The sequence below is a fragment of the Phoenix dactylifera genome, chromosome 4, assembly GCF_051530095.1.
Source record: "Phoenix dactylifera cultivar Ajwa chromosome 4, Ajwa_hap1_PhDact_Kaust_v1.1, whole genome shotgun sequence".
NCBI classification, from domain to species: domain Eukaryota; kingdom Viridiplantae; phylum Streptophyta; class Magnoliopsida; order Arecales; family Arecaceae; genus Phoenix; species Phoenix dactylifera.
In genome coordinates this window covers 4877256-4888563 of record NC_143193.1, presented here as the reverse complement: position 1 = coordinate 4888563, position 11308 = coordinate 4877256, and the positions used below count along the sequence as shown (strand labels likewise).

At 36.3% G+C, this 11308-nt stretch overlaps 1 protein-coding gene across 3 annotated transcripts; it reads right to left on the bottom strand.

Moving 5' to 3' along the window:
- Positions 1-487: 487 nt before the first annotated feature.
- LOC103697997 (protein XRI1-like) lies at positions 488-6531 on the bottom strand. Of its 3 annotated transcripts, none has more exons than XM_039133814.3 (9): positions 5933-6103; positions 5414-5469; positions 5214-5336; positions 4985-5139; positions 4825-4900; positions 4644-4746; positions 4509-4561; positions 4252-4317; positions 488-4128 (listed from the first exon to the last, which is right to left on the bottom strand). In XM_039133814.3, the coding sequence occupies exons 1-9, from the start codon at positions 5965-5967 to the stop codon at positions 3848-3850; spliced, it is 948 nt and encodes a 315-aa protein (XP_038989742.3). In that variant the 5' UTR covers positions 5968-6103; the 3' UTR covers positions 488-3847. The 3 variants fall into 3 exon arrangements, with proteins under 3 accessions (XP_038989742.3, XP_038989741.3, XP_026657250.4); XM_039133813.3 differs by lacking the exon at positions 5933-6103 and adding an exon at positions 6187-6531 and having other exon boundaries at positions 489-4128; XM_026801449.4 differs by lacking the exon at positions 5933-6103 and adding an exon at positions 6187-6529 and having other exon boundaries at positions 490-4128; positions 5003-5139.
- Positions 6532-11308: the final 4777 nt, after the last annotated feature.

The window sequence follows — 11308 nt, the reverse complement described above, 5'->3', positions numbered from 1 at the left end:
TCCATAAAATCATGTTGCTTTCTTGTTTGTAGATTATCACAGACAACTACTTACTTCTCCACTTGTTCAATGAAAATAATACCCTATTCTTTTCTAAAGTTGATGTTTCATTGTATACTAGTGAATTGTGAGGGCCATCGGCTTATTTACGAATGTTGTATTTTTTGGCATTCAAGTCAAGCATGATCTATATGCACCATAGTTGATCCAATATGGAGATTTTGCGAAAATGGCTCCCTTTACTTTCCTTTTTCTTCCATGCAAGAATAGCTTGCTTTAAAAGTTTCATGCAAGAATGGATCAGTTGCAGCATGGCAGTCAAAGAAAAAGCTGGGTGTTAAGTTTCCCTTTAAAATTTTCAGATGCTTAAACTCTCATACCAAACATAAAACTTAGCTTAATGCTTAAGCAAAAATGGATTCATATAAATTTTATAGTGAATTTCCATGCATTTATATGAATTACATAATTTCAATATTGTTGTTGAGTGCTAGAAATATCCAAAAATTTCAAAACTAGGCCATTCCTTGAACAAAAATAAAGCGGACCACTTCTGCAAAATTCCATCCACCACCATGATTTATTAGTGAGACAAAAGTGCCCAAAAATTAATAACGGACCACTTTTGCCCGACAAAAAATAAATAAAAAGTGGTCCTAACATTCAAATATATAAATAAAATGGACCATTTGTACTAAATTCCAATCTATTAGCATGATTGAATATCAAAAAGAATATTCAAGCCTTTGGGTTCATCAAATTTGTCCATAAATGAGGTATTATTGTTTTTGTCATTTACTTAGTGGAGAGAGAGATAAAGTTGGTTGATATAATATAGGAAACATGAATGTGCTTACAAGGAAATAATTAATGGGGGACTGTTTTGGTAAATAAGCCTTTACTATATAGCTTTTTATAATAGTTATCTTCATTTCATCCTAAACAAATGCAAGTTGGAAGCAACAGAAGTCAGCTTCTCTAAATATAACAACAAATAAAAAAGAAAAGCAAGCAATAGTTTACATTTCTGGTACAACCTATAGTATATATCTAAAATGATCTATTCACTGAAATATCACATTTAAACTACGTAAAGGTTGGAGCCTAATCTAGCCCTTAATCATTTGTTTCCACAAGTAGGTCATGAACATCTTGATTCACAATCAACAGTATAAATCTCCAAATTGATCTATTTCCTCCCCAAAGTACGTCATAAACATCTTCATTCAACACAATCATTATAAGTACTGAAATAAAATCTACAGTAGAACATTGGAACAAATTTCCGAAAATACTACTCAAGATTCTTTTTCTTTTTTCACTTGGTTGTAGAGATGGTGCATGCACTGCTTCAGTCTAATCATCATCATAGTCAAAAGAATTCTCAATCAGTACTCGCTCCATGTAGAAGTAGTTTATAAACCACACATCGACATGATCAAAATTACTACTCTGCATAGAAGCTATCATTTTGAAAACTATTCCAATAATCTTTAACGATGCTTGTAAGGTGTTCCTTCGAATTACAGGTGACCATCATACATGGAATCATAACCACTGCTAATCCCAAGGAGCCTCATGCTCAAGTAAGGTTATGGCTCTTGCTGTAGTGAAGCAAAATTGGGGCATTTGGCAAGCTCACATGTGCAAGACTGCAACAAAGTTATGGAATTAGAACAATTCTGCCCCTATTTTGAAGTATCCACCTGAGCTGCCAAAGGGCAAAGCATAAAACATAGAAAAAGAACTTCCCATAGAACAAATAATAATCTTCTAGACAATAATAGGATGCTTCACTTACTGCCTCACTGGAGTTTCTCCGCAGAACAGACCAAAACCTTTCAAACCAAATTAACCTTTGTCTAAGTTGATCAAACAAAACTGTATTTGCATCAAAAGATCAAATGCAGATATCGTTGCTTGAAATAAAGCGACTAAATAACATCATTTGTCTAAAGCATTAGCAATGCAGTTCTCTACCCTGTACTTCTGCAAGAATACCCCTTGAGGACATAAACTCCACTTACATCGACTATATCTAAGAAGAATCTTCATCATAGAATCACTTATCTGCCAATTAACTGATAAATTTTCATTTAAGTCAAGATAACACTTTGTAATAATTAAAAAAAACACACACAAGTTGTAGCTCCTGAAAAACTCAATACATAAAGAATAAGGTAAGCAAAAAAATAGGTGATTTGTATAGAATCTTCACCAAATGTGGCGATAAAGAAGGTGTGGTTAAGAATAAATATAGCATCAAAATTGACTGTTGGAATTGTTCAACTGTTAGTGGTTGATCTGATCAAGAACGTAATATTGAATAGGTTGTTTGGTTGTACTTTGTAAGCTAAGATGTTTTATTGAAAGTGTCAACAAATAGTTTAGATACAGAATTCTCGGAATCACCATCCCATCTGTATCCTCTGAAAAATGCTCATTTTGCTTTCAAGATTCTCATTCATCTCTAAAGAAACAGAAATAGATTTCTGTTGCCTTCTTTAGATCCCATCTTTTGTAAGTGTCTTAAGAAATATGACATTTACAGCATAGGGATTTCATGAACTTACTGACTTATAGCTGGATGCTGCTCCCGAGGTTAAAAGCTGGGTAATAGCAATAGTGAAACCATAAATCAGTTTTTAGGACACATCTCATACTAAATCAGTCTATTTTTTGCTAGGAAGTAATGCTCAGCCCTCAGGACCAATCTTTTAAGCATTAGGAACCAACTGCCGTACTATATGACTAGGAATATCAAATGAACTAAGCAGCTTGAGCTTACATCAAACTTAGCTTGAGAAAATCTTGAAGCCTTGATTAAAGGCTAAATAAATCAAGCATGAACCAGCAAAACAAGCATGGAATTAATTTCAAGCCAAGCCAAAAATTACCCCAGCTCAATCAAGCTTGGCTCAATAAGGCTTGGTGTGTTTATATTATATATACAAATAATTATATAGATAGTTGAACACTAGGTTAAGTCTTCATCATGTATTTTGCTTATTTCTTTGAAACAATTAAATATTATATCAAGCTTGAACCGAGCTTGATTCCAGCTTAAATTGATTTCAGCTAAATTTAGAATTATCAAGCTGATTATCAACCCCTATTTGTCTCACATTGAAATTAAGTTCAAATTGAGCATGAAATAAATGAGAAACAGAGCACAAATTAGCTCCTGCTTGATCATGGCCAAGCTCAATCAAGCTCCCTCAGTTGCAACCCTACCTATGAAAGTTTGACACATGGCTTTAATTTTTAATAGATGAAGCTTTTCTGCTTCATAACAAAAATAAAGACATTCGCTTTCCAGTCTTGTTATTTCTATTCTTTTTTGTACATATTATTTCTTTATTTCTTTATTTAACTATGACGTATTTTTTAAGTCAGGCAGCAATGTATCCATTAAAAATAAGCTGGTTTAACTCCTGTCAACAAGAGGAAGGCCACAAGCTACTTCAAGAAGACTTACATATTCATTTCTAAGCTGCTCCATGAATAAATATGAAAAGCGAAAGATCTAAGTTATCAATGTGGTCAGTCGCATTTCTTCAGCTTGAAAATATTAGAAGAGGATCAAGTAACTGGCATTTATGAATTGGGCAATTGTTTAGCACAAATTTTAATAGCTGCATGTCACTCAACACTACAAGTTTGTATAAAACACAAAAATGAAAAACAGATACTAAAAATGAGTTCGGACAAAGAATCCAATGCGAAGGACAGGATCCGATGCGCGAGTTCTAGACTAGCTAGCCACAGCTTACCATGCAAAACCAACACAAGTTTGAATGCATGAGTGAGATGCCAGGTCCATTCGAACAAAGAAGCACTTGTCTAGTCAGCCTTTAGTTCTTAGGATTGTAATGCTGCCCTTTCCCCCTTCAGTGCGAATTTTAGTTTTGACAACTACTGGCTTCCCAGAAAAAGCTGAAGTGGGATAAGAAAGAGAAGGTTCTTCATCATTCTTAAGCTTTGACGGTGATGTTGGTGTAGCATGAATTCTCTGATTTATGTCCTTTAGAGTCATGTCCCCATGAACTCCGCATGGTTTGATTAGGGTAAAAGGATAGGCGACAGAGGATGTCAACTTTGTTGGAGATTTAATGTGTGATTTCTTGCCTAGAAAAAACAATGAATTTAGAATGAGGAAAAAATTGTACGAAGAGAAACTGGTTGGAAACATAAATCTAGGATTCAAAATGACACCAGGTGGAGCATAGTAGAATCAATTACCAAACATACCTTTGAAAATTCTAAGAGTGGTGTGACCGGTAGTCTCTTGCACAACTTCAGTTTCCAACTCATGTGCTGTGTTGGTGAATTGAGGAAAAATTAACAATTTCATCATGTTTCATTATCATGTAATTGCCAGAACCATCATTAATAATATATATAATTGATAAGATATCGATTCTAACTCTATGCTCTTGATATCTCAACGACTAAACATATAGGAAGAGAGACTCCATCGTCCCAAAATAACTAAGATCTCTACTGACCTGAAAAACCAACTTGGCAATAGGAGGCAACGTGATCATTCCTACTGGAAAGCCTGCCATTGCCATTCACACTGGTAAATATAGTGTAAAGGACAAAAAAAAAAAATGTGAACTGGAGTTGGAAAAAGAACAAACATGTCATCAGTGTTGTAATGCATCTCAGTTTCATTAAGACAATCTGCAAGCCGCGTGTTGGATGAGTGATCCAAGCCTTCATTGCTAGAGACACACCGACCATCTAACATTTTATACTTAATTAGAACTCATGGGAAGATTTCCAGCAATGGACAGCCAAGCCCACTGAGAATTGACCAACCTGGAAAACATGAATTCAGCTGGGGAGTCCACTGCATGTTTTCTGACAAACCAACTCCTATCAGTGGCACATCCTCCTACACCGGAAACACATAAGCAAGAGAAGCAAACAGATGTTGTAGTTCACAATGGATCAGAAAGGAAAAAGGTAATGTACTCACTACTAGAAGATCTCCAACCTTAGAATTTACAGTAGTAAAGGTGATTTGCTCATTGCCCATGCTAGTGTCATTGCCATCAGAACTGAATTGCAACATACGCCGCCTTTTATGTTGTGAAGACTCTCCACATTCCTCCAAACCTTTGTTGGCATTATCTGAGCACAAATATCTTTAGTGTGTGAAATTTGAGTGTATCTCAACGGAGGCTGCCTAAGGTGAAAGATATTACCTCTTATACCCAAAACATCCAAACCAAACTCTCCACAGTCTCTTATTGGAGTTTGATTCCCCAGCATGCTCCAAATATCATCGTCAATTTGGTCAATGTTATCCCATAGGGGGTGAGCGACATCTGTGAATTCAAATAGACATAAGCATGATAAAATTCATCATGACAAGAGTTCATACACACTAAAATGTGCAACAAACCAAAATGGAATTCTTTTGGCAGGTGGTAATCTTCTTCTCGCCATTCGCACGTATCACTGCCACCCAACCAACAAAGCAATATAGTTAATTTCTATAGTCCTTGGCATTACAAATTATGAACCTAAATACACAAAAAACATGAAGAACAAGCCCCACAGACACGAGAGAGAGAGAGAGAGAGAGAGAGAGAGTAATAAAACTGATAATAATGTTCTAGTTGAATTATTCAGATGAGATCGATATGACCGATGTGCTGCAAAATTGATTTCTTTGATGCTAACAGAGGTAACATTTAACAGTGCCCACACTCATATTGAGTTTTTATGATCATGAAAGAAGACCCATAAAAAACTCGTTTAGAAAAATCATCGAATAAATTGATGATCCAATGTCTGCTTTCACTTCTTGCCATCACTCATTCCAGAACAAGAAAGGAAGTAAAAAGAAAAATGATAAAACTGGATAGATCGAACACAAAAAAGAATAAATTTACAACAAAAAAAAATGCAACAACCAAACCTTATGTCCAAATCATGCCATCTCTTCAGCATCATCTAGTATTTTGTCTCCCATAGGAATGCTTTTCAGGAGACAACTCCAAATTAATGCATTTCAAAGGGTTGATGGACTAGACATCAAAAGTTTTCAATTTCTTGTTCTATCTAAAAGCGTGATGAATAAATAAAAGGCTATAATAAAAGAAAATATTTCCGATAAAATTACTACCAATAATGATAAAATATAACAGAGTTTGAAGGAACAAAAACACTCACATGTTGCTGCTGCTGGTGCTGCTGCTGCTGTTATGAAATTCCATTGCCTCCCTCAGAAAGACCAAACCAAATCAACGACAAGAAGGAAAACAGAGAAAGAAAACTAGCCGTTAAAGGAGAGTCTCTCTCTTGCTCGCTTTCCCTGTGTGTTGTTTTGTATTTTTGTGTTGTGGTTTTCCAGATGGCGACCACACAAAGGAAAACATGCGATAAATAATAAACAATAAAGAAATGAGGTGGCAGAAGTGGGGCAAATAGCCGTTGGTTCGGGATATCGTGATATCTAACGTTAAATGAAATGTATTCAGTAATTTCCTTCTAAACATGTCTAATGAATCTTGCCATCTGCCATTTGCCACTCTTACATTGAGACCCAATATATTGATAATTGTTTATAGTGAAATATTATTGCAACTGGTTTGATTAATTCATGTAATACAACAATGATTTTTTTTTTTTTTGAGATGCCAGGTTAATTTTTAGATATATGTATAGAGGATCATTTTTTTTATCTCTAAGACCTATTCCAATTTTTTTCTCAAATTTGAAGGCAGCATGGTGTGAAAATTCGTGTGGGCGTATGTTTAGTCCTACGTCGGTTATGCATTGAGTAGATCTTAGGTACTTATATATGGCAAAAAAATCCAAATAATATCTTTCGACTAGCTTTTTTCTTTAGATAAAGTTACGGGTTGTGATAAATAGTATCAAAGCGGATTCTGCCCATGGCCTATATGGACTAAGGGACACTGCAGTATGGGCTCATAGGTGCTAACCACAGGCCGGTCGTAATGCTTGTGATTAGATTTGAATGGATTTAAACGCTTAGCCTAGCGAGGACGCCAGTGCTTAAATAGGGAGAGTATGTAAAGATCCGTGCGGGCATATGTTTAGTCCCATATCAGCTATGCACTTGATAGATCTTGGGTATTTATATAGGGCCAAAGAACACAAATAATACCTTCAGACACCCATTTTTGAGTGAGATCTTAGGCTGTGACATATGTGCCTGACATTAGACAATATCCATCTATATTTTTGTTTTGCAGTAAGTACATGAGATTTTGTTTTCCTCTTTTAACATTTGGTTATTATCTTTCTATTTGTTTCTTGGCATATTATTTTTTTTATATATGAGCATGTTATGAACAACAAGGAAATCTTAATCAAAAACCTTATTCACATAAGAGAGACCCTAAGTAAAATGTAGTTAAACATATTGGAATGAAATATGAACTAGAAAGACATTTCAGTTATGAATTTGGGTTTTTAGTTGTGCAGGCATTTAAAGTTGAGGATGATTACAAAGGATAGGAAAAACATATAAAATGATTAAAGATAATTATCTTCTAGGTTGTGTTAATAAGATTACTCTTAAATATTCCCAAATTGTTCTATCTCATTACATCTTCGATTTTGAACATTTATATCCCCTTAATATATTAAGGCGCAACTATGAAGAAAGATGAAATGGATGTGTCCTAGTCATTACTAAATGCATTTACCCTCTTGTTGCAATGCATTAGGCATTAATAATTTAAAAGAAAATCAAAATTTTGGCATAATTATAAAGGTTCAAAAAAGGGAGGCATTTGCACTAGCCAGCCCTCCCCACCCCCCCCCCCCCCCCCCCCCACACACACATATATATATATATGTAGGTATGTATGTATGTATGTATGTAGTGTATCCATCTTAGACTGAGGACACTAGAGTGTCTGGCCTGCCATGGTGTCAAGCCCCAAACCTGCCTCTTGGGCTTGGCACATGACATGGCTATATGCTCTCTAGGAAGTGCCCCCAGGGATTATGCAAAGCCTATAAACATGAATCAACAACTAAATAACAACAAACTAAAATTACGGTAAACAAATTATTTCATAACTAAATAGGTGTCCACAATACAAGGTTTAGATATACACAGTATCAAATAACATATCCAACTAAAATCTAACACTCTCTCAAATTTAGGATCGAAATTACAAGCTAGGTGTTCTACAGTTTTAAAAAGAGAGATAAAATAATAATATTAAATAGCAGCTTAATAAGAATTCCCCACATGCACCCATTGGCATGAATAGGATAACAACTTTTGGCAAATATATTACTGCTGAGAAACTAATAAGATTCATGTGCCAAAAATTTGGTAATTAAATTATTATTAGCAGATCCAATATATATATATACTTGTGCATGGCAAACAATGCCAGCATGCACATCGAGCATGCACATTATATCACCAAAATAGTAGTTTCAATATACATATCATATATTATCAGAGCAGCAATTCATTATCTAGTTAGTACAAGTCAAATCTAATAACATTAATTTTCATTTGAACTAACCTTGGTCACACCCCAACCCATGATCGGAAAACCATATTGCCGTGTTCTTGCCCGTGGCAAAGACATCCACAATATCGTAACTAGCCCATATGCACAAATTTTAAATCTTTCAATTATCCCATTTTCTTTATAAGTTATTTATTCATAGGAATAAACCATATTGCCGTGTTCTTGCCCATAGCAAGGACATCCACAATATCGTAACTAGCCCATATGCACAAATTTTATGGATAATTTTTCAATTATCCCATTTTCTTAATTAAACATAATGGAATATCATAGGAAAATAAAATATATCATTCTCATCCATACATAAAATATCCATAATCATATGAATGGTTATGCTAGAGCCCTTAAAAATTATTATCTTAATCATTACCATATAACAAAGGTATGAATAAAACATCCATAATCATGCAAGTAGCCATCTATAAGGATCCTTACCTCCACTAGTAGCACAACCAACCTGACATTCTGATCTTGGTCCACAGCACACCTAATGCACAAGTTGACCTAAAGTCAAAATTCAACATAATAAAATTTAGAAATCAACCTTCCTCACTATTTTAAGTAATTAATCACTAATTTTCTAATTTCCAAAATTCTAGTTTTTGCAATCCTAACCCTAACCCTAGGTTTTCTACATCCCAATCATAGTAATTAATTTAAATAAAGCAAGGACTACAATTTATCTTAATTAGTGAGTCGGAGAGAGACCCTACATTAGTCCCCTCTAGGTCTAGACTGCTAGATACCTATAAAAAATTAAAACAACCCTAACTAGAAATATAATCCAAGATGAAAGAGAGGATTAGGGATTCTAGTCATAGATCCAAGATGAACCAGGTCGGCCGATCTAACTAGTTGAACTAAGACCTGGTTGCCTGTCTGGTCCGATTCAAAGATTTTTTTGAAAGTGGTCAAAACTTAGTCAAACCTAAAAGAACCGGACAAACTAATCAAAGTAGCTGGTTTGGTCCAATTTGACATTTTTCTAAGAAAATCTCATTCCTTTCATCACGTCTTATGACCATCTCATTTCTTTCCTTCGATGGCTTTCAAAGCTTTGAGCCTCCTACACCACCAACTTCCGAAGCAAGCAAGGCATGCTCTTGCTTTTGGGAGTGGAGAACATGTGCGCAGAGTTGGTTGAAGGAGGAGAGTCGACAGAGGAGGAGTGATTGAACAATCTATATCTTGGCAGTATTGGGCTAGAAGGAGGTAAGGCTCAATGGGAGAGCATGAAGGAAATGGAGCCATAGAGCCTAAGGGGGGAAATCATGGAGGTACTCGAAGACATCAAGGTTAAAAAGATGATAAGGCTTGGAGTGTTCGACACCTGAATGATGTGGATGCATGCTCGGGGATGCTGTAGACGAAGTTGGTGCCATAGAAGGAGATGTCGAAGTTGATCGATCAACTGGGGGCCATGAGGTCGAGTGCCAATGTGGCCCCAGAACCACTCCTCCCAATCCTCGTCGTTATTCTTATTGGCTCTCAACTGCTCGAAGTCAAAGAGTTCACAAGATTTGAAGGAAAAGACAATTTCGCCCAATCCCTTTCAGCGAAACTCAATCTTGAAGGGGTCATGGACAAGGGCAGCCTGAAAGTCGTCGACAAGATAGAAGGAGGAGGATCCAACAGTGAGGGAGGAGAGTTGGGGGAGCTAGAGGCAACGGTCGTTGGGGTCAGGGAGGAGGACATTTGGGGGACCTGAAAGCAGCAACAGGGGATAGAGGTGTCATCATTAATCTGGAGGTGGAGGATGCCACCTTAGTAGACAAAGAGGTAGAGGAGCAGGGGGTGAGGGAGATCAACGTCAGACTTGGCATCATCGCCACTGGTGGCCTGATGGAGGGTTTGCGACGAGAGGAGGCAGGTGGTGACGACGCCGTCAAAGATGGAGATGTTGCCGCCGAGATGCAAATTGATGTACCTGACATGGTTGGATGGGATGCACGATGTCTGAAGCCCTATCGTGGTCTCATGAATCTAGCCCCCACGATGTTTTTTTTATTTTTGAGAATTTTTGAAATATAAAAAAACAATTATGACATTGTAATGACATATTTCTAACATCGCCAGTCAGATCAATCAATCTAGGAACCAAACAGCTTGTCAGCTTGCTATCTTATCTGATTTTAGAAAAATGGGAAAAGGATTGTGGCATGATGGCAAAAGCAACAGTAGACTATACTATCCTACAAGATATTGCCACATGTCAAAACATATGTTCTGATTATTGGCTTCTACTACACGCTCCATTCCACTCCTAATCCTGACCTAGTGTGTTTCCAAGTCATCTGACAATTCGAGACTCCTCGACTTTAGTCCACGTGATCAAACAGATGGTCACGAAGCATCCCTCATATTTTGAACATCCTGTTCATAAGGTCCATAAAGGCTACAAGTGCATTTGTTAACCCGAAGGACATAACAAGGAAATTATAGTGCCCATATCTTGTTCTAAAGGCTATCTCGGGCACATCCTCAATCTTAATCTTCAGCTAGTGGTAACCAAAGCGAACATCAATTTTTGAGAAAACTTGCACTTCCTGTAGCTGATCAAATAGGTCATTTAGTTAACCTTTGTTTGCTTGATCATCTCTCTGCCTTTAGTTTTCAAAGTGAATTGTTTCTTTACTCTTAAGATCCTTTAGTTTCCCAAAGTTAATTATTTTTTTTACTCTTAGGATTAGTTTACTTTTCTAGTTAGCTAGTTTAATCTCCTCTTTTTTCACTCTGAAACTGGTACTAGGCCTCCAAGTTTGCGTTAG